The 24,462-nt window shown below is 39.0% G+C and overlaps 1 protein-coding gene across 4 annotated transcripts in view; it reads right to left on the bottom strand.

Moving 5' to 3' along the window:
• Window positions 1-24,200, bottom strand: part of MAP3K20 (mitogen-activated protein kinase kinase kinase 20) — a 164,346-nt gene extending 140,146 nt beyond the window's left edge. The window contains exons 1-2 of one of the 4 annotated variants that reach the window (XM_019727457.3): window positions 23,936-24,200; window positions 11,666-11,858 (exon numbers count right to left, since the gene is read on the bottom strand). In XM_019727457.3, the coding sequence (XP_019583016.3) occupies window positions 11,666-11,824 (159 nt within the window). In that variant the 5' untranslated portion in view covers window positions 11,825-11,858; window positions 23,936-24,200. Of the gene's footprint in view, window positions 1-11,665; window positions 11,859-12,019; window positions 12,237-23,935 lie in introns of those variants that run through there. The other 3 variants (XM_019727455.3, XM_074338165.2, XM_019727456.3) reach the window with 3 other exon arrangements.
• Between the last annotated feature and the right edge of the window lie 262 nt (window positions 24,201-24,462).

Raw genomic sequence — 24,462 nt, 5'->3', positions numbered from 1 at the left:
CATCGTCTCCTATAGCAACAAGTATGCATCTCCCCACCTAGAAAACTATGTGCTCAGGAAAAAAGTCACATATGTCATTCACTCGGAGCTATTACTAACACGTAGCGTTACCTTTCTCAGTAGTATTAGCAGTTTTATTAGAAGAAACTATCTTAAAGAATGAAATTACACACATTGTGAACACACTATGTGATATATTGATGATGTATTACAGAATTGTACACCTGAAACCAATGTAACCTTACTAACCACTGTTACTCCAATAAACTTTAAAAAAAAAAAAAGAATGAAATTACAATGCTAAAATTTGAAGCATTAGCAATAGAAGTAAATAGAGAATATATGTAAACTGCTTAGAATAGTGGCTATAAATAACAGGAACTAAAAAAAAAAAGTTAAATTTTCTTCTATTTCCTTACCCTACATCGAAGTGAGAGAGATTTTAGGGGGTACAGAGGGCTTTACCTGAAACCTCAAAAAAATACTTAGTCTACTAACAATTTTAAATTGCTTTCAAAACCAGAAGAGTATAAAATTTTAACACTTCATACCCCAAATCCAGTTAATATTAATATTTTGATCTCTTATTAAAATCTGTTCTCGGTCTGATCAGTACTCTTGGTAAGTCTACCTAAAATCAGAATTTCCCACATACGCTGAATGTTCTGACAGAGGCACCCTAGTCTTAGCCACAATTTTAGGTTTCTTTGAGTATAATGTTTTTCCCAAGGAAGAATGTAGGTTACACTTAGGGGCCTTATTTTGTGGTTAAGAAAATTTAAGGGGAAAAAGTTCTCCACTTTCACAACTGTAAAATTTGATCAGCAGCTACATAGTTTTGGAGACGTTACTTTACATGCTAACTAAACTATGTATTATATTTTACATACCCATCCAATGGTTGAAATAAAAATGAATACATATTTCTTAAGGTAGACTCTATACAGTTCCAATAACAGAAGCAATTCAGTTTTACTAAAGGAAGCATTGTTCTGCATGTTTTTAAAAGTTAGTGAGTTAAGCTGATTTTGTACACTAATTGCTTAATATAATCTCTCTTCAAAAGCACGGCAGCCATAGAGCCCCCTCCTTCTTTCCACCCCCTGCATAAACACTCCCCAGACATTTTCATCCTTATCAGTGCAGCTGCTTGAATGCAGCTAATTTTATGAAGCCCTGTTTCCTGAATAACAGTACCAGGGATAGGAGTCACATTTTCAAGTCATTAAAATTCCGGCAGTCTCATTTCATTTAGGGACACCTTAATTTTTCTCAGGTCATGAATCAGCGAACATCTGATATTAACAGAGCTAAGAAAAAGCATTTTGGATTCCTTTTTTGGAAACAACGTTTAAAAAACAAACCAGATTAAACACCATGGCCAGGAAAATCCTTCCCAGCTGCTATGGAACAGAACCTTTCATTCAGAGACAAACTAATTTATTAAGAACTCAAAAAGTCAGCCAAACATGGAGAAGAGAAGGCTCTGAAGTAGACTAGGAATGCCAACCTATTTTCTGTAGATTCAGGAAGAACAAAACCTGTCTGCAAATCTCACAAAAAAAGAGAAAGTTGAGATGTGATCACTATATTTATTATGCCCTATGCATTTATGAATTGCTTATGGTGGGCCAGGTACTACGCAGAGCTCAGACTGTATTTACAAAGTTCAGTAAGATAGAGATCCTGTGCTCAACAAGCTGACACACGGAAGAGGGTGAGATTTCTTCTGTGTGGCCCAGGAGACAGAGACCAGTACCAGTGGCTGAAAGTTACATTATGAAGCACTTTCAAGGAATTAAACTGTTCTAAAACTGAACAGCCTGCATCCATGGCTGTGTTCAAACAGAAAGTAGATGTCTTAACCAGGGGTAGGGATCAAGCATGAGAAAAATGAAGAAAAATTGGTAAGATGGTCTCTATCTTGGATATTTCCTGTCAGTGCCTTCCTGCCAACACTAGAAAGCAGAGAAGAAAATTCTAGGCACCTTTTTAATACCCAAGTGAGACAATTCTCTTCTGAAGACTGAGAGCCAGTCATACCTATTTTGAAACTATCTGAAGTTTGGGTGGCTCTTTCCTTCCTTCAATTTTTCAATTGTTGTCTCTATATTAGGCTTTGAGTTTCTCAGAAATTGCATTCGTGCCTCATACTATTTTTCTTCTGGCAGCAAGAGCCTGGCTTTGAATGACACCTATCAATCAGGATAGGTGTCTTTTTGGAATACATTCATTGGTTTGCTATCAGAACAATATTTAGAGCATGGCTGGAGAACAAATATTTACTGTTTATTACTTAATATATCGAGATCAATACTACTTTCAGGAAAAACTGAAATAACAGTTGCAATAAAGTTCTTCATGTGACAAATAAAAAATAACCTCCACATGCAAGTAGATAAGTAACCTAACAAAGTTTTGAAAGGATTTAAAAATTTTTAAATGACTAAAATAAGAAGGACTGAGGCTTTCTCTTGCAAATAAGACATTTTTATGACCACATCAATGATCTGAAACATATCACAGTTATGTTTGTCTTAATGTAACTGCATTTCACATAACATGACAAGAACTTTATTTGTAATTCAGGTAATTTTCTAAAGTCCTCTTGGTCCCAGTAGGAATAATTCCTATAACTTTTCCTCACTGTAAGGTTACCTCTCCCATAAGGTTTGTGTTACCTTCAGAAATATCAGGAATACAAGCTTACTCCTTTAATTTACGTGTTTGTTCAAGATGTGTCCAATTTTCTATATTTCTTTATAGTAGTTCATTTTGGAGTGTCTTAGATTGTAAGCTCCCAGTAATAGAAATATTTTGTAGAAAAGAGCTGAGTGATGGATAGCTGTTTAACATAGACTTCTGGATGGTGCCTACATTAACTATCATAGAAAATAATTCTTTTATAATTACTTATTTTCTAATTCAAAGCAATGATTTATATATGTAGCATGACACAGGAAAAGGTTTAAAATTCCTTAAGCAGAAATGGCATGTCAGTCTAAGAGGCACAAAAGCAAAGGCACTTATGAAAACCACACAGCAGGTAAAGCAAAGGTAATAACTAAGAGTTCTGTTACTACGTAGCTGAAGGCAAGTCACCACCAGTGATACACGCAGAACAAATGTGTTCTATCCTCTTCACAGCTCAAGAGAGTCAATGAAGAAAACATAGGTACTTCACTACAGGTAACTTTGAAGTACCTAGATGAGGCTGACATGGAAGGCATGATGACATGGTATGTATCAAGGAATAAACGCTTTACTTGGCACAGTCCTGGGTGCTGGGAGGCAGGCCAGGAAGGGTGCTGTTTGTATTAGCCAGGTTGCTTAGCCTCTCTGAGCCTTACTTCTCATCTGTCAAGTGGAGATTATAGTCTTGTAACATGACTATGCAGATGAAGACGGCAGTAATGGAAAGCCCCTGACCAAGTGACCAGCTCACAGTGGTGGCTGTACTTGGTACAGTGATGACGACTGAGACGTGACAGCATCAGCCACACAGGCAGTGGCCGTCCTCACCCGCAGAGAGCTCACAGTGATTTTGAACACACCACCTACGTACGTGTCCTTCCACATTCACGCCGAGCCTTGCCGTGCCTCTTTCCTAGACGGCAAATGTGGCCTCTGACCCCTTCTCAACATAAGGTTCTAGGAACCAACAAATTGAAGTTTTTACAAAACGTGACACCAGTATGCTGCCCTGACTTTAGAGTGTGGTTGGGAAGCTACAACTGACAGTTAGTTGTTATCCAAGTCTTTTCTATGTGTCAAGCACTTCTCTAGCTGTTTTACACGTTATTTCATTTAATCTCCTCAACAATCCTGTGATGCAGGTACTGTTATTAGCCCCACTTTCCAGAGGAGAAGTCACATTCCCATGCAAACTTAAGTGGCAATAGCTTACAGTAATGCTAGAGTCACGAGGCAGTTTTCATCACACATCAAATTAGGGGTATGGGTGATAATTGGTATAAATTCAGAAAGAAAAGGAGAACCATTATGCTTGTGGGAACTAAAAATGTTTCACAGAGAAGGAAGAAGTTAAAGCTGAAGACAGAGTGGGATCTGCCTGGGCAGAGACGACAAAGGTGTCACAGGTGAAGGAAAGAATGTGAACAAGGTTACAGAAATGGGAAAGCAGGGCAGAAGAGCAGTTGAACAGGAGTGGGGAATTCGGATCAGAAAACGAAAGACAGATAACGACCAGAGTTGGGAAGGAAGGCTTGGGATTGGAAAGCATTTGCCTGAGGCTTCGTGTATGTTTGCCATTCACAAATCAACCTTTAGTTCTTCACGCTCAGTGACACTGGCAGGCAGGGCTATGCACAAGTGGCCACCTGAATACGGTGAATTTAAGGGTCTACAAAGCCTCTAACAATACTCTCGCCACCACCAGCATGACAAGGTACCTCAAATTCCAAACTGAAGTTAACATAGTGACCACCTGTATTTGACACATGATCGGCTAGGTATGACCTAAAGCTGTGGTCCTCAAACTCTAGGGGCCATCAGAAACATCTGGAAAGCTTGTCACAGCACAGATTGCTAGGCCCCACACACCAGAGTTTCAGACTCAGAAGATGCAGGGTGAGGCACAACAATCTGCGTGCTTAACAAGTTCCCACGTGATGCTTGAGGCTACTGGTCCAGGGGCCACACCTGGAGGACCACTGACCTAAAAGAATAGAATCCAGAATGGGTAAATTCTGATTGCAGAGAGAACAATTTTGAATGGGGTTGTCCTATATAACTCATGAAGGGACTCCTGAGCAAAGGGGAAGGGACTAGGTATGTGGAGATGCTGTTACAAACTAGTTAGGCAATAAGAGTATAGCATGGACATTTGAAAGGACACTTAAAATGTCAGCTGTATTAGACTTAAGTCCACCCCCTTGATGCTTAAACATACCAAGTGGTCATTCTTGAGTACCACTTGGGAAAAATTATCACAGAAACTATGCCAGAATTCAATGGCAGCTATCAAGTATCCAAGATATTTCATTTTTATTTGTACTGGTCCCACCAATGTATTTAAAGACTAAGAGGATTTATAAAGAAAGTAAATGTGGTATTATTCGTCTTTAGTATGCTCAGGGAGGGGGAAAATATTAAAAGAGCATTCCTGCAATTAAAGCAAATGCAAATAATTCATTAATAAAAAGTAAGTTATAGAACAAAGAACAAAGAAGAGGAAAAAGGGTCTCCTATGAACTAATAAAGTGATAACATTACCTCGCCTTCTATGAAGCACTAAATGCTGTCATGTTGATAAACACTGTATAATAAAAACTTTTATTTTTAGTTCTTTGAGTTCTGTGTCAATATTAAGACTGTATTTTTTATTTAACATGGATATTCCCCCTTTATAAAAAAATTATTGATAGCTTCTGTTCTTTTTTAGTTATCTGATTACATACTTTTAAAATCACTTTTAATCAAACTAATGCGAATAGAATAATTCTTTCAAAAAAGAGTAAAAGTAACAGAATGATCTAAAAAAGGGAAACATCATTAAATAAAAATCTATATTTACAATATGAAAGATGATTAAATGAAAGATTAAAGTGATAAATTTAACATAGAATTGGTTATATAATTATCATACAACTGTTTGCAAATACAAATATCATTTAGAGAAGTTAAAAGTCTAAGGGCTGTCGAAATATTTAAGATGGCTCTTCAAAGAACATTTTGTGAATGAATATTCTAGAATCAGTAAAGGGGGAAATGTAAAGGTGGACTCAGAAGTTATTTTTATTTGCTCTAACTTGTCCACTGCTTTCCCCTCGATAGCTCCTGTTCTTATGACCCCTTTTGATCTTTTGTTCTTCTCTCTTTATCTATAAATATTTACAATGTGAGACAGTTCTGAAACTTGAATTTCTATGGTTTTCAACATTTCTACAACAGTCAAATTTGGAAGGAAAAAACTTTTTCTGAAATAAAGGGAATGGTGCCTTGAAAAAGGCAAGGCAAGGGAAGAAAAGGTCTCATTTCACCTCTTGAGGATTCTGCTTCTTTTCCATTCTTTTCAGGGAAATAAAAAGGAATCGTCTTTCTTTCATATCTTGTACTTAAACCTGGTTTCCTATTATCAGTTGACTATCAACAAATCTCATGTTAACACAAATGCTTCCAGGTTTCCATCTCTCAGACAGAAAAAAACACCACGTACAGACAGACACGTCTCGTTCAACACATCATGAAATATACTGTAAGAGTGAAATGCAACTGTTCTGATCAACCCTTTCTAAAAACCACGTTGTGAAGCTGATGAACCCCTTGTTGTGTGGGGGCGTTCTCCTCTGAGTCCGTAGGAACTGGATAGAGGACACTGATCCACAAGGTCCTTGCTTGTCCGCCCCACCCCTGGCTTCAATTTCTGCCTACGCAATTAGGTTGGATCTCAGCTCAACTGGACGCCATAATGGTTTCTTCTCTTACCTACACCTCCTTAAGATCCTACTTATTTCCCTGTTGAAAACTTTTGTTTTTAAACAAAAATAAGTAGTGCACTGTAAGTAACTGCAATTAACACAAACAAGCTAAATTACCACTGAAAATTCTACAGCACTGAAAATTCTATAGCACAATGCTATGGAAAAGCAATGGAAAACTAAACATTTTAGAGGCACATAGTGAGACTGGAAAATTAGTGATTTGTGATATACTAAAGAGGTTTATAAAACTCAACTCACTTGAACATCCTTAGAAAGTGCCATAGATTACTGGAGCTATAATTTTTTTAATTGAGTTTTTTCTCATTATATAAATAAATATATAGGTCACACAGTGTTCACATTTGTCAAAACTTAGTGATCTGTGCATTTCATTGTATGGCAAAAGAAAAAAAACTGTAAACACATACTGAACTCTGATAAGAATATGCATACTTTAAGGAAATTTAATGGGAAATGTATTGATACCTGTAATTTAGTCTGAAATGCATCAACGTGGATTGATGGAGATAGAAGGATACAGAGCTGGATAGATATGTGCTAAAGCAAGTATTTACGTTAATGACAGACTCTATATTGTAGATATACAGATGTTCACTATAAAATCCTTTCAACTTTTTTTCAGTTTTGAAAATTTTCATAATAAAATGTTGGGGAAAAAAAGAAATATGAGCTCATCATTGAAAAATATGGAAAATATAAGAAAAAGAAAAATACCATATAGACACCAAGCAGACACTTACGATCATATTAAAATGTTTTGTAAATTGTTTTTACCACTTAAGAGTATATTGGGAGTATTTTCCTAGCTCTTTAAATATTCTTCCAAATGCAATGGAATTCCGTTACACAAATGTAGCATAATTTTTTCAGCTTTATTGAGGTATAATTGACAAATAAAATTGTAACATATTTAGAGTATATAACACGATGATTTTAAAATATGTATATGTTGCGAAAGGATTCTCACTATTGAGTGAATTAACACATCCATCACCTCCCAATATGGTGGTGTGTGTGTGTGTGTGTGTGTGTGTGTGTGTGTGTGATGTACCATAATTTAAAAGATAATTTGCTGTAGCACACTTGGGTTGTTTCTAATTCTTCACCACTATACACCTAAGATGAAAAGTCTATTATATCCATCTTTCCACACATCTCTGATTATTTCCTACTTCCTACGATAAAGTCCCAGAAGTAAAATTTCTGACTCAAAGAAAGTAAATATTTAAGATTTTTTATACATTTTGCTCAACTCTTCTCCAAAACGTTTACCAATTTACATTCCTAACAGGACCAGATGTATGATATTAAATTTTAAATTAAATGCTTCCATAAATAAAATTTATCCACACCCATTCTTTCTCTCAAAAGAACAAAGGCTCTTTTTTTTTTCTTAAAGACTACAGTAAGCAAACCTCATATCCTAATCTTGGTTTCTAAACATCACATTCCCAAATCATGTACCCTGAATCAGGGCTTCTTAAATAAATGACTGACTCCAGGAGTGGGGCAGCAACTAGATGGTCCTGGAACAGATTTTTGTGCCAGAAAGGAAAGGCTAAAAAATAATGATGAAGACATATCAAAAGGACACAGGAGCCAACTTGAAGGTGTTTTTACTTGTTAAACTAGGGGCAATTTAAGCATGAAAGTGAAAACCAATAATACTGGACCATAACATTTTTCCCCCCATGGTTAAATACAATTTATTTTCACCAGATTGTCAAAAATTAAAAAGCCGGAAAATATCAAGTGGACCATAACATTATGAATGAAAAGGAATCCATTAGTCTACAATGAAATAATAAATGAATAAATGGATAAATAAATAAGTAAAGGAAGGAACGAAGAAAGGAAGGCTCACTTATGCTAGAACTTCTTGCTTTCTACACAGTAACTGTCATAATAACATTTGATTCAAACAAGAATCACCAATGGATGCTAATAATATTGGGTAATATTTGTTGAGGGAAGATAGTTACATAATTTCAAAGTGTTTACCAACAGCTTAATTATTAATTACTACGGGAAAGTAGATTTTCACTGTGAACAAATTGGGTGAGCCCCCTTAAAGTGTTGAAAATTAATATCACAAATATGGGACAAATTGACAACGTGGGTGTCTCATTAAAATACACCAAGGACACATGACCTATGCAGAATTCCTACCAAAACTACATAACCTTAAACTAGGCAAGAAGGAGGGAGAATCAGATGAACCCCAAATGAGGGACATTCTACAAAACTTTCCTGCACTCTTTAAAAATGTCAAAGTTTAAAAGATGCGTTGGTGGTATAGTGGTGAGCATAGCTGCCTTCCAAAGTTTAAAAGACAAAGAAAGGCAGAGAAACTGTTACAGATTAAAGCAGACTAAACAGATATACCTACTAAATGCAATATGTGATCCTGGATTAGATCCTGGGCTGGGAAAAAACTGCCATAAAAAGCCATCGTTGGAACAACTAGCAAAATTTGAATATAGACTGTACAACAGGTACTATTACTGGATCAATGTTAAATTTTCTGAATTTAATAGTTGTACTGTGATTGTATTCTTGGAAGATGCTAAAGTATTTAAGAATAAAGATACACAGCACACGCAATTTACTCTCATGGTTCAGCAAAAATAATAAAATACATATGAATACATATAAATCAAAAACATACTATACAGAGAGAAAGCGGAGGTTGCAAAATGTTAATAAGTGGTGATTTTAGGGAAAGGATATATTAGAGTTCATGGTACTGTTCTTACAGTTTTTCCCTGGGTGTAAAAGATTTTTAAAAATAAAGTTTATAAGAACTATCAAGATTTTAAATAAATGCCATTGTCTTTATTTTTTTCTAAATTAGACAAGTAATATATACTCACTAAAGCAGAGGAAAGTAACACATACTAACTCAACTAGAGGCTACAAATAAGGTGAAAATAAATAGTCTTCCTCTATCCTCTCATACAAGCAAAGTTAAAGAGTTTGGTATATATTTTATCTTTCACTAAGTTTATAAAACATATATTTAATTAGATTTATTATTTTTATTTTAATTTTATTTTATTTATTTAATCAGATCATTCTTAAAGACTTACATGAATGATCTACAAACATATTAAATGCCCCACTGTTTCTAAAACTCATTGGCAAAAATGACCAAATGACATAGGATTGAATCTATAAATTAAAAGAGAATCCAGAACTTGTCACCTTTATCTTACCACTTGGAAAACACCTAGCCAGCAAGCCAATACACAGTTCATAAAGTACAACAAAAATTTATACAAGAAACGCTTATTTCCTTTCCAATAACTGCCAAGCCCTAGCCAAAATTTCCTACATCTTAAACTCATGTTGATTCAGTAAGTATGGGGATGCAATATTGCTTTGTAGTGATTTACCATGTCTCTATCAGTAACAATCACTGACTAAATGAAGCCCCAAAGCGGAAACGAAGTTTCTGCTTTTTCTACTTACAAATTTACGACTTATGCTCCTGCAGTTTACTATAATCAACTCAATTTCTGAACCATACCCACTCAGGTTAAATGCCTACTCCTGCTTTCACCCCTCTGCTTTCCTATGTCATTTTCCTGGCTCTCAAAGACGGTAAAAAAGGTATTAAGTGTGGGTGGGGGTAGAGTGAAAGGGTTGCAATTATTGTTTTCTTAGCAAAATATGTTTCATGTTTCATAGTCTCACATCCAACAATCATATAAGAACATGTTCATTGTACTGAAGTTGCATGACCTAATATTTAAAAATATTAGCACATACTTCTTTAGCTAAAATATGATGGAATTGGTTTATTTTCTATTCTTACCTGGTCAACCAGAGGTCTCAGAGTTGAAAAAAAAAAAAAAAAGAAGAAGAAGAACAGAGTGTCTGATATCCTGGATTTCCCTTGCCCTTCCTAGGGCAGGCTCAAAAATTTCTCAAAGCTCTATTTCTCTTTGTACAAAGGATATAATATTGCTTGCCTATAAAGGCTTTAAGAGATTGCTAGATAAAAGAAGCAGGTTCAGTCCAAAGTAAGAAATTGTTTTACTATTTGGCTATTATTAAAATGTGTTGATTAAGAAATGAGGAGGAAACTTTCTCTGTATAGTACCCTTCTGTTTTGTGCACATATTGGCTTTAAAAGCTATTACTTCCTAAGCTTTCCACAACCTACAGACACTCCAAGGCCGAGAGGTATCTCAGTCCTCTGACCTGACTTCAACAACTGGAAACACAGCTGGTGATGACACAATTGCACAGCACTGCTGGCAGGAGATGCCACGAAGGGTTACCATTGGGTTTCCTTCTCTAATCAATTGCTGTCGTTCACCAGCAGCAATTAATGAAAAAACTGAAATCGTTCAAAGAGATTAGAAGATATTTATGGAAAAGTTCACTTTAAAAAGATACTGAAAAGAACAATAATTAGCCAAAAACAGGACATAACTAGAAATGACCAAAACAAGCTCCAGAGGGGAGCTATTAAAAGTTATCAATGCCACTGAGCCCCAGCAGGTCAGCTCCACAATTAGCTTTATTTGCCAGGCACCAAACTGAACTTGGGGGTGATGTTGTATCACATTCCTAAGAAAAAGGAGGGCCTATGAGTTTTGCACTTGACTAAGACCAGCACAAATCCCAGGCTGAAAGCTAACAAACACCCTTTTCTGACTTTGCCAGCAGGGCTATTCAGTCTGGCATCTGTTCATTCTTTATTAAACAAAGTCCATCATTTTTGGCTTCAAACGCAAGTGAAATCCAAGAAGCTGGTATTCCTTATAGTTCAGTAGGAATTGCTTTTTATTTTTTAAAAGACAACTCCTAATGACCACGAATTCACGGACAGAAAACTGGAAAGAGGATGAAAACTTGACACAGTACTCTTTGCTGACCCCTTTTGGCTGACCTAGGGAAAAGGAAAGGTCTGAAATCTTACCCCTAGAGGAGAGCTCACAGAACGTTCGGTCTTTCATGCCATGGAAAGGAATCCTCTCAGTTCGGATGACCCCTAGTAGACTTCAACTCTAAAGCACACATGGCCATAATTTCTATTTATGGGGCTCCTGGCGTGGAAAGTGGGAAAGGGCCTTGTGCATCAGCCCCAAAGGCACTGCTAGGTCCCTGGCAGCCTGTGACCTCTGACTTGGGATTGAAAAGCTTACATAAGTGCTATTGTGACCATTTCTGAGAGTGGGGACAGACCTTACCTCTTTCTCTATTTTGAGTAGCTTCTTCACAGCCACCTCCTTGTCCTGTGATATCCATTTGGCTCGATAAACACTCCCGAAACTTCCTCCACCGCAGTTTTCAAAAAACTGCAAGTCATCAAATTTAATTTGCACAAAGGAGGTGCCGAGAGACGACATTGCATAATGACAAAGTAGTATACTTCCACAAAATCTGCAGACAGAAAGAAAAAGAAAAGTTGGATTACAAATATGTTAGATTGAATCCCACTTTAGACAACGTATAGCGAGTCCTGTGAAACTTCCAGAAAGAACCTCGATGACTCAGGGAAAGGAAAACCACGACTATAAACAAATCAAAATGAAAACACTTACCCTGGCAGCCCGTGCAAAATTCAACAGCAACTTGCCCAGACTCTGAAACACAGCTGTCCACAGAGAAATGGCTCAGATTTCCCCCGCGACAAAACCTGTAGCAGCACAGCCTGCACACATCCAGAGGAGCTCTGCCTAAAGGCTACTGTGTCACCAGGTCTGCTATCATGAAGCCCTGACAAACGGGAAGCATGCTTTCAACAGCAAGCTTGCATAGCTCTTCTGGCATCTGAGGCACGCCACCTCCCCACGTTGTGCTCACTTCACACAAAATATACATAACCTAAGCAACCGAGCATCTTGGCGCGAGAGAGCCAAAATGCCGCAAACTAAACACACATTCAGCATTTAGATTCCAAAAGGAAAAAAGGTTCAGTTTAGGGATGATAGAAAAACGGGCCAAGAGTTCTCTGAAGTGGTTCCCTGGACTGTATACTGTAGCAGAAACTTAATTAAAGAGTAGAAAATTTGCCCTTGATTACAATATGTTAAGTCATCCAAAGGACTCTGCCAGGAATATTTTTTTAAAAAATATTATGCTTGTTTCCAGAGGAACAGATTTCCCTTCCAGAGATTATTATAGAGATATTTTCTGCAGTCTAAGGTGCTTTACTATTCCCCAGGTAAGTGGACATCCTTCATACCCCATGGCAAACCACAGATTAGCAGGAAAAACACAACAAAAACACAGAAACAAGAAAACAGACTAAAATTTTGAACCACCATAAAAAAGCAGGTGGATAAAAAATGTCTATACACATATTCTTGCCATAATTGTAAACCGGAATCTTATGATGAGGGAGCAAAGAGACAAATTCCTAACTATATATAGGACGTTCTCCAAAACAACTGACCTAGGTTCCTTATAATTGTTAATGTCATGAACGATTTTTTAAAAAGCAGGAAAACTTCCAGTATGAGGAGGATTTAAAGAAATATGACTAAATGCAATGCATGGTTACCGACTGGATTCTGCATCAAAAAGAATCTATAGAAGGTATTATTGGGATTTTAGGAAAATCTGAATATTAACTATATGTTAGCTAACATGAAATTATCCACAGCAAATAATGGTATTTTGGTTTTTTATGAGGATGCCCTGTTCTTGAGAGACATATGGGGAGACACATTCAAGTATGGTATCTACAAATTAATGTAAAATGGTTCAAATTCCCCTCACCCTCAAAAAGTGTGTGTGTGTAGAGAGAAAGCAAATGTTGCAAAATGTTAAAAACTGACAAATCTCAGTGAAAGTTACATAGGCGTTTTAGGACTCTTCTCACTTTTCTGTGGGGTTCGATTGTTTTCAAAATAAAAAGACTGAGGGACAGTTTGTATCTATGTAAATTGACAAAATTTCTTTATAAACAACTCGAAGCTTTTCTGAGTGATGCAAACAGTCAGTGCAGAGATCGTACCGTGCAGCTGACGAGCAATCTCATTTTAGGAACATCAGGTCACTGAAGATTTCTTATGTGAAACCAAACTCTGCCCTACTTTGAGGAGAAGGCAAGAGATAGGACAGTGAGGTAGCTTAGAGTCTACCAAAAAAATCAGTGGGGGGGTGGGGGGGTGGTGGTGAAACACCATAGTATCCAAATATGGAGCAAACACATATTTGAGTCAACAATTTACCTTACTAACTTTTGCTTCAATTCTTATTCAGGTAATCATAGAAAAGAAGAAAGTGCAGCTAAAATTTAGGACTGCGCCAAAGGTCAAAGGTAGGTATGCAAGCTAAAAATTTTGTCAAACAAAATGCAAAACACCACTTGCAAGATTCGCTCCATGTTACAGATACTAGTTGTATATTTTTATTAATCATTATTTTTATCAAAATATAAAAAAATAGAACTACAGGCTTATAAGAAAAACTGGAACTCCCCTGCCCCACCGCTCCCCTACCCAATTCTCTCTCTAGAGGGAACTAATTTCAACTCCTTTAGCATTTTCTTCTGGTATTTACCTCCATAGTTCTAAAAAATGTGTTTATATTGCTATTCCTTGATTGTTCCATTTTAGATATTATCTATTAACTTCTCCCTGTGGAAGATAAGGATTTGGTTTTCATATACCACCCTTTACCTCCTTACATACAAATATGTCACACTTGCCAAATCCCCCCAGCTTCCAACTATACTGTGACAGCTAATATTCAGGCTTTACAGTCTAACAAAGTAATATTATCTACAGGAGTGCTCCGTAGGAGTCCATGATGTTTCCTTTCTTAGATAACTTTCTGTTTCTCCTAGTTATTAGTAGTTGCTCTGTTCTAGTTGTTGTTATTTGCTTAGCTTTTTACACACCTAATACTTATTAACCTCACCAAACTCTCCCAAGAACCACAAAACTACTTTCATAAAGCAAAAAATCAGGGAACTTTTTGGAGGGAGGGGTTCTATTCTTTTCTTGGAGACAGTCCTCCTATACCCTTCATCTTGACTCACTCTGGCTGGAGGGCTGCTCTCTAAGCCTGCCTTGCACTGGGAGTTCTCTTCCCCATCGTCCTAAGAGCTCCCTCCACATGGTCCTCTGTGAGAACTCCCGCCCTTGGATCTTCCAGCTTCTATCTCTTGGTTTCCTTTCGTATGTTGACAGTGCACATCTCCCATTAGCTACCTGACGAGAGTACCCAGAATAAATTTTTTTTTTTTTTTGGAGAATCTGTGTCTCTTAAAATGTCTTGATTGGTAGCCTGGCTGGGTGTGCAATGCTAGGTAGGCAATAATTTTCCTTAGAATTGTGAAAGTATTACTTCCTAGTCTTCTAGTTCCTAATGTGGCTGTAGAGCAGTCTGATGCTACTCTGGTTACTTACTAATCCTTTTTACATATCGTTTCCTTTCTGAAAGCTTTTAGGATCTTGTATTCATTCCTGGAATCTTGAAATTAAAAGCATTTACTTGGGGGTGAGTCTTTTTCATTCATTGGTAGGGAACTCGGTTACGCACGTCTTTTAATTCTGGGACATTCTCTTGTGTTCTCCCTTTACCACGTACAGCCACTTTTACTTCTTGTTTTCTCATTCCCCGTACACACACGAGGAACTACGGGCAGTTCCCAGTCCATGCTGATCTCTCTCCTATCTCCATACCTCTGCTTTGCACAGGCTTAGAAAAAGTCCTGTTTTGCTGAAACAAACTCCTGTCTAGGACCAGCTCCTTTGAGTCTGATGAGCAGAATTAAATTCTCCTTCTGTGCCATAATACCTTTCTTCATCCATTCATCTTTTCCACTTAGTTCCCACTGGACTATCAATTCCCTAAAGGCAAAAGTCATTTCTATTTTCATCTGGTTCTTCAGCACCTAGGACACAGCCAGGCACACTTTTCCATTCAAAAATATTTGTCGAATGAACAAATAAATGAATATATAGTTTCTGGCTACTTGTCCATTATACCTTTTGCAGTTGGAAAGAGTCCAATCAGATTAAGTAAAATCTGAGATCTATAGTTTTCACACGTGCCCCCAAGAAGACTGTAAAGCAAACCCTGATTTGGAAACTGCTGCCGAGGCTTCTTGGAAGACTGAAAAGAGTGTGTTTGGGACGACCAGGATTGGGTGTCTTGGAGTCCAAAGGAGAGGAGGAAAAAGAGGAGGCGAGGAGGTGGGGAAATCCTTTCCAAAACCAATGAAGAAATCTGAGCCAAGATGAGATCAGTACGAATAAATCGAAAAGACCCTCTGGGGTGGAGTAGGTCCAGGGAATACGGATGAGTCGTAGGATCCACCACATTTGAAACTGGCCTACGGTGCCAGAGGAAGGCGGGCCTCTGAAAGCACAGGATCTTATCCTTTCAGATGAGACAACTCGTCACGTTCTTCCCAGAATCACTGTTACTCATTTTGTGATACATCCTGCCATTTGGAACCTGGCCGCGTATGAATGGAACTACTAATGTAATTACGGGAACGTTTTATTGAGACCATACAAAAAATGAAGTCCCATCCAATTACCAAAGAGACTAACAATTCTGGGTATAAAAGTACAGGTTTTAACTCCTGTGAGCCAGGCAAAGCATCATGGGTTTAGCTATAAAGCCTGAGTGAGCTTCCCATTGCCATTTGCATGAGTGTCAGACCACATATATTTATTTTTCCCTTTGAGCTTTCTCTCCTTTAACTTTAAAATAGTTATTCTAAGAGGATCAACCTATGACCAGAAGGATGAAAAATCTGAGTTGCTGATTAATCATACTTAGAGCATCTTGGGGAAGACTGCTACATGAGCAAAGTATGTTTATTGTTTCAATGTTTTCCAGTGAATACACCAGAATTTAATAATAAGCGTCATCTATATAAATGTATTTACATAGTATCCTCGATCAAATGATGTTCCCATACCACCATGTTAAAATAATTGCTTCTACACAAGGCAATTTTTCTCTATGCAACAATTCCTAGGCCTAATTTTGTAGTATTCTAACTTTTGTTTTATACACTCTTAAAGCTGTTTTAAATATTAATAAGTATCTACCACACAACACTGAAGGGTAAGTTAGAACAGGGATATCACAAAAATGAAAGCCTAATAGTGTATAACAACTCTGAAAATGTTGAAAATAACTAACTTGGTGGTTGGATCCAATCATTTGAGTACCTGACCAGCAAGACAAACTAAAAACAAATGTTTTTAATTTTCTTAAAATTAAAACAGAATGAACTATTAACTAAATTGCTGAAAGCATAGGTTTCCAGTCCAAAAAAAATGGACTTTTGCCCTGAATTAAAAACAAAATAAAACAAAAAACAGCCCGCCAAAGTTCAAACACAAAGAACAACAAAAACCAAGGTTTAGAATTAGACAGACGTGAGTTTCTGCGTCTACCTCTCAGTAACCTTGAACCAATCACTTTTTCTCAGATCATGGCATTTCCAGAACCAGTAAATAAAAAATTATAAATCCTTTTCCTTCTGTGTCAAATGTCTCAAAATTGATAGTCCAAAAGTTATCAAGTTTGCACAGTATTATTTGGCTTCTTTGAGAAATCTTTTTTTTATTTTATTTAGTTTTTTTTTGTTGATAAATCTTACTTCCAAATAACAGATATTTCAACACAGAAGCAGCATGGACCTAGGGAAAGGCCCCAGGTGGAGAGATGTAATAGCAAATCTGAACTTACCAGCTGTTAGAACTTGGACAAGCCACTGCGCTTCTCTGACCTGTTTTCTCAGTGGCAATAATACCCACTGTGCATAGTTGATGCTGTGAAAGGGGTTTGCCTAGTGCCCAGCACATAGTATAGAACACTCCATAAATGGAGATTAGGGCTGTCTAATTACTTTCATAAGTCTTAATACCACATGCAGCCATCTACTTCTTTAGCCTTTGTAGTCGGGTAGGATTTCTTCAACAGTTTTCCTCTCCTGTTTTCAGAATGGCTTTATATTATATCTCCATTAGTTTTGCAGAGCACTTAATAGATAACTGTACTACTGATTCCTAAATACTTTTTATCTGTGTTTCTTTCTGTATTTTTTCTCACTCTTCTGCTATTACCGTGTTTCCCGGAACATAACACCTAGCCGGACCATCAGCTCTAACGCATCTTTTGGAGCAACAATTAATATTAGACCCGGTCTCATCTAACTATAAGACCGGGTCTTATATTATAGTAAAATAAGTCCGGGTCTTACATTAATTTTTGCTCCAAAGACGCATTAGAGCTGATGGTCTGGCTAGGTCTTATTTTCGGGGAAACAGGGTAGTTTTGGCCATTTTTGCCAGATCTATCTTACTAGTAATTATAATTTTCTTTTAAACATTTTTTTCCCCTAAGGATAATATTTAAATTATTAAAAGACAATACTTTTTTTTTGTGCACGTTTTAGATACTAGAGTTTCTAGGACCTATTTCTTCAATGATGGCACTCACTTTGGCAGGGACCCCGAGGATACCTACTTCCTGTGGTGGCCACTGTCATCTTTTAGATCTTATCTACTGCACAGCAAATGGACTCAGGAAACTGCAACCAGCTTCATTAAGTACTGCAATCATAAGTTTAAAAAATTAAAAGTACTTTATAAAAGGATTCACTTTACTAGAAACATAGGCCTTTGGGATTTTTTTCTGGATTTTTCTATCTTTCAGATTTATAGGAGCCTATTATTTCTGAATTCAGATCCTTCCTATTTTTATAAACCTAATTTACACTTTCCCCTTTCCCTTCTTCACAAAACTAAGTTACACGTTTATTTTTAATGCAGCATAGAAATAAAAATTAATTTTACCAGGACCTGAGCATGACAAAAAAAAAAAAAAAACTTTTAGAAAACAGTCCTCAGATTCTTTTGCTAAGCTTGCTGCCCTAATACTTAATTTATACTGGTATTATTTTAGTGTCCTTAACATAGATGAGTGAATCAACTAATAAAAATGTACTTTATAATCATGTGTATTAAAACAATTCCACTTGGATTACGGTTGTGTAGGTTTTTTTCCCTACAAGTCTTATTTTCAAAAAAAATGGGGAAAGCTCTGGTTTGGTGTTCATAATACCAAGGTCAAAGATGCAAAGATTCTATTCCTGAACAGGACAGTTGTTCTACTATGTTTTTGTTTTTATATCACTGAAAAAGATAAGATCTATCCAACTAGCTAGAGGAGACGAGGTATGTGAATTGAACTAACTAACTGGTACTGACATCTGTAGTGTCTACTATAGATCTTCCTTCCTCGAAGGCTGCCACCAGAGAAAAATAGCACATTTTGTATAGAATAGGTTGGGCTCAGTGAATAGGATCTTCGGTCCCAGATACTGGAGAGAAGCCGACTTTAAAAGTCTAAAACGATAGAGTGGCCATTGTTTCATTTTTTTCTCTATGCTTTACCATACAAGTAGCACAACTCCCTAGTAAAGCAAGGGTTAAAATAAAAATGAACTAGTTAAATGAAATATTCTTAGTCATACTTTAATATTTCAATTAATGCAAACTAGACTTCCATGACACACTTCCTTGCCAGGGGCAAAATATAGGAAGAACAGGAACATAGTGGGAAGGGACACTTACGCCACAGAAATACTGTGGAAATATGTCTGCGCAAACAGAAGCCCAACCAGGCAATGAGAAGTAGGCACAATCCATACCACTGACTGCTTGTGTTGAATGACGAGAGGCAGGAGGAACAGAAATTCAGCGTTTGAATAAAATACAGAAGCCCTGATAGGACATATTTCTATGGATTGGCTAGAAGAGGAATCCACAGGGGTTTGGGGGTGGGGGTGGGGGAGAAAGCAGTTGCTCATGAGTAAACAAGGCTTACTTCAGTCAGCAGGCCCCCACATCCCTAGATCTTGCTGCTACTCATCTCCTATTTCTCCCCTTGAACTGTTTCCTATCAAACAGAAAGTATCTGACCATTCTGGCTGCTAACAAACAGGTATAATTTTGGACTAATTACCTAGAATGAATGTTCCCTGAGAAGGGTCAATATGAGAGTTAAAACTGGTGACTTTGATGTAAGATGGAAGGGAATGGGGATATTAAAACTAGAGAAGACCAAACGAAGACTGTAAATTATGCATCACTGATCCAGAGCAAAAGCCATCTGTGAATGGAAGCTACAGAAAGAATTCCTGGTTATTTGAGTTGCCTACCAAGAAAATATGCCACCCTGTTGAGCAGTGAGTTCCCCATCACCGAAGGTGTTCAACGGGAAGTAGGCATGTGCAGTAGGAGACTCCTGGATCAGCTAAGACAACAGAACGAATGTTGTTTAAGATCCACTCCAACCTTTTGAGAAAACTATGACTAATTAACCTACTATAAAGTACGGATAGTCTCCCTTCTCTTCTTAGGGGTACAGTCACGAACCTGACACTAAGAGGAGCCGCTAGATCTCATAGAAGAGCACAATGATTAACACCAGTGATGGAAATATCAGAGATGACTGGGTCATCCTCCCAAATTTCTCCTCCCAAACTGGCTGGAAAGGTGATAGCCACATCCCAGATTTCTATCCTACAACTATCCTCTCCCCTCTCCTCTCCTTCGAAGGCAAGGCAAAGAGGTCTTTTCACCTTGAAAACCACAGGAAATGAAAGCTCTTCTTTTCATTTCTTTCAGTTTGTCTTACGAGTCTCAGGAATTGCATTACCCCATGCAGTGGGCTGGGCTGGGAAGCTTAATGGTGCAGTACCATTTATCAGAAGCAGGCCCACACTCCTCAAACATATTCCCATAGGAGTACCCACTTCTGCACTGTGCAGGTATATGAATAAACACACGTCCTACAGCACTGATTTTAAGATCTGGGAGAATAAATATGCTTGGTAACTATTTGTATTGGTTTGTTCAATAAAGTCAAACAGTACAGAAGAGAATGTAAAATTCACATGAATTTTCAGGATTCAATAAAGCATTTTAAAGAAAGTGCTTTCTTACATGGGGGGTATTTATGGCTCTATTTACAGGTCCCCTACTTTGGTAGAAAAGTTTAATAAGCAATGTTTTACTCCATGACTTTTAGACAGCAATTCTTGCCTTCTCTCTTTGGTTTTCCTATATGGAAATCCAGAGAAATCCAGAAAGAAGGATGTTGGTCCCTGGAGATAAGCTGTGCTCAAAATCAGCTGTAAAAATGATTTTGGTTTTCGTCTCTAGGTCATAATCTTCCCCTATTCATGCAAATCCTCAATTCTTCAAACTTCTCATATAGATATTTAAATGCATTAATTTTCAGATTCTCCCCTGAAAACATTACAAAGCTGTCTAGAAACACAGAGGTACACAAAGCTACTTTAGGAAATCCTTATACTCAAAGCAGGGTAAGTAGCCATGAAAACCTCCTAGCCCGACATCCACCTGGAAGCATGATCTGGGAAGAGGGCAGGCTACCAAGGGCAAGCCTTAGCTGGGTATAGGTGAGCCAGGCAGCTTTCTCTGTGTATAACTTGAGAAAGTGGAAAAACACCCTTCTCTATTATTCAGTTATGGCAGCTGAAGTTTCAGGCACTGGTCCAATCATTTCCATGTGCTGTCTCATGCTTATAAAGCAGGTTTTACTATCCCCAATTTACATGTAAGGAAACTGAGGATAAAGGGCATGAAAGTAGCCCAAGCCAACTACCTAACTTGTAAGTGACACAAATGGGATTCAAACTCAGATCTGACTTCAAAGTCATATCATTTTTTCCACCATATCATAATTCTTCTTCCTCCTTCTAATGTGCCTTTTATTCCCTTTAAACAGACTCTTTTTTTGTTGTTGTTAATATTACAGTAATTACTGGATTCCTTACCAACCACCTGAAGTTCAATCTGAGGCGTTCATTTCCTATCAGCAATTGTGATGCTGGGTTAGGGTGTCAAACGTGTGGCTACTTTGTTCTCACAGAATCTTCTACTTTGTTGGGATTATTTAACTGCTATCAGGGCATAATCGATGCTTCAGCTGTCCGTAGGAGGGTCTGACACAAAAGCACCCATGTATCAGTCAAACCAATCTAAACTCTAGCATTTATAGCTCTCTTTCCTTCACAGGTACTTCTGGTCACAGCTGGAACTCTGCTTATTTGTATGTAGCGGGCCAAGGTTAATAGCCACAAAAGAAGTAACCTACATCTTCCCTGCAGTAAGACCAAAAGGTGCCTAAGCGGTTCCTATTATTTAGATGGAAAAGACACCCTCCCTATCAATCTGTCCTGGGTAAAATAAAATGGAAAACAAATGATCCAAATTCATTTTCATTTCCAACATCTCTGGATACAGATACAAGGCTATCTTATTCCAGAAGTATTATATCGCCACAAACACCTTTTCCTGGTTTTCTTTTTTAAAAAACTCATTGATTCTCTCCTCTTTTCTCCGAATCTATTAATTTTTTAAAAATCAACTGTCCATTTTTCTCTTTCAATCCACACTAATAACTTCATTCTGCATCTGACCTCTTTCCATGAAACATCATTGTAATTTCTCCAGTGTTTTCTCTGATGACTAGGTTATTCACTCCACGCCCCTCATAACTCTGCTTGTAATTTTGTAGCCCTATCAGTCAGTTTCACTGCTCATTCCAGATAGGCACTCAGCCAATATATTGCCAATAACACTCACTCTTGTGCTAACTTAAAATACACAGTGCAGCTTGCCAAGTTTCCTTATTTGGCAAGAAGGTCCCTTGGTTCCCAAGATCTTTAACCATCCATTTTTAGATCCAAATCCTTGTGCTTAATATTTGGTTCTCTCTCTCTCTCTCTCTCTCTCTCTCTCTCTCTCTCTCTCTCTCTCTCTCTCTCTCTCCCCCCCCCCCCCTTTAATATGTCCTTACGTGTTCCCTAAAAGATTAAGAAAAAAGAGATCAACCACCAATTTGCTTTCCTGGACAAGAAAAAACTAGAATTATTAGCACTAAAACTTTGATTTAAATAGTATTTTCCAATTTAAAAAAAAAACTCCCAGAAAGTTATAGTAGGAATTAAGTTGTTTAAGAGTAAAATAAACAATACACGTTGCTCTAAAAGACCATTTTTCTTTATCTTAATTCCCTCTTTCCAAACAAACTAAATTCATATGCATTTACAATCTCCCAAATCCCTCACTATTGTAGCAGGAATTTAAAACAAAGGCTCTACAAATGACCAAAATCATAATTAAAATGCAGCCATCACATTATTTTTTTGAAAATCAAAAACCATGAAATTTCACTCCGGAGATGGGCCTATTACAAAGAAGACGTTAATTGTCTTGAATCACCTGTTTATTTTTGTCTTTAAATGTATTTGTAGATTTGGATCCATGAATCCTGGCTGTTCAATTCAACCGAGTTCAGAAAAGCAAGAAGGCTCGCCTAAAACAGCTTTAGGTTTAAAATATGAATATACTTTAACAATCATCTTAGCTCAAATATCCTCGAATTAATTGTAAGTCGATTCTAATACAACATTATTGTTGAGAAAGCTGCTTACTGCAGTATCACTTGGAATGAGCCACTAAATGGTGTTGCTTTCATTATTAAAGAAACTAACAAAAATAGTAATTAAGTTCTCCATAAACAGTGCTTTTGAAGACGGTCTCAAGGCGCATCAGCCGCATCAGAAACATACACTTTCAGCACTCTAACAATGATTGTCCCCCTCTTTTTTTTTTTTTGGCAATTAGATACCATCTCGCCAGTTTTGCATTAAAGTTTTTCTGCAAGCTGTCAGGAGCAAGCGAGGCGAGGCGGCGGCCTTGGCATTTCCCTCCGGGCCTGTTGCTGGTCTCAGAGCCCACGAGCCCATGGACGCCACAGGGTCCGCAAAGGGGTGACCCTCGGCTCCCGTGGCAGGAAAAAGGGGACGCTGGGGGTGCGGGTGGGCGCGAGCTCCCCGATGACCAGGGCAGGGTGGGAGCCATCGCGCCCGGCCCCGCAGAAAAGCAGAAGTTCACAGTCCCCCTCGCATGCACAGACCTCTGCTGGGAAGTACCCTGCACCCTGCCCTGATTTGCGAGACTGGCGTTTGCCTCCTGAAAAGTGGCCCGGTCACCCACTGCGAGGCCGGCGCTCCGGAGCTGCTCTCCTGGGGTGGTGGGCTCGGTGGGCGGGGGCTTTGGGTGGGGGAAGCGCCGGTCCGGGAGGCGCCCCAAGCCTGCGCCGCGCTCCCAGGGCTGAGAAAGCCGGAGACGCTCCAGGCTGCGCCCCGCTCTTTCTGGTGCCAACTTCTGCGTGGGACCGGCCCGAACTTCCCGAGCCGCTCGTGGCCGAGCCTCGGCTCAGATCAGGCGCCAAACCCGTGGGAGCCCGGAACGCTCGCTCCAGCCGCCGCCGCCCGGGCGGGCCCCAGTTCGGGAAGGGGAACCCATGTGGCTCTGGACGGCCGGCTGGGCTGCCGGGCCCCGACCCCAGCTGGGCCTCGGCCCCGAGACGCCCGGACGACTCGCAAGCGCGGCGGGCCTCCCTCGCAGCCTCTCCCTCCGCGGCCTCCGGCCGGCCCTTACCTGGCTCCCGGGCCGGGCGCGAGAAGCAGCCGGGGGCGCAGAGGCCCCGCGCGCGGCGAGGGCAGGAGCGGCGACTGGGGGTCGAGAGGACAGCGGCTCGCGCAGCTTCCACGCTTCCGCCAGAGTCAGGAGTTGAACATTCCGCCTCTCCGTCCCGCGCCAATGAGGAAGACAGTCACGGCAACAGCACCACCTACCTCCGAGCGCGGAACGACCGGGCCTGCCTGTACGCCCGTGGCCTGGCCGCAGCTCAGACGCGCGGGCGAGCCGGGCGTGGGGCGGCGCTTGGGACTCCCCGGCCTGCACCCTGAGGGGCACCGTTCGTCCCAACGCCCTGGAACCCGTCAGGCCGCCGGTGGTCGCTCAGCGGGAGCCACCTGCCCTATTGTGTGGGGCACGCGGAGGGGGACCTGTGCCTCTGCAACCCTTTGTACCTTAACATCTTTTTAACAAGTTACCACCATCTATCCCGTCAACTCAGTCCTTATCAAGAAACATTTCCTGTGAAATAGGCGCTGGGAATACAA

This window comes from Rhinolophus sinicus, chromosome 17 (genome assembly GCF_057876585.1).
Source record: "Rhinolophus sinicus isolate RSI-liver-muscle chromosome 17, RSI-T2T, whole genome shotgun sequence".
In the NCBI taxonomy this organism is placed as follows: Eukaryota; Metazoa; Chordata; class Mammalia; order Chiroptera; family Rhinolophidae; genus Rhinolophus; species Rhinolophus sinicus.
This window is presented reverse-complemented; position numbering and strand designations above follow the sequence as displayed.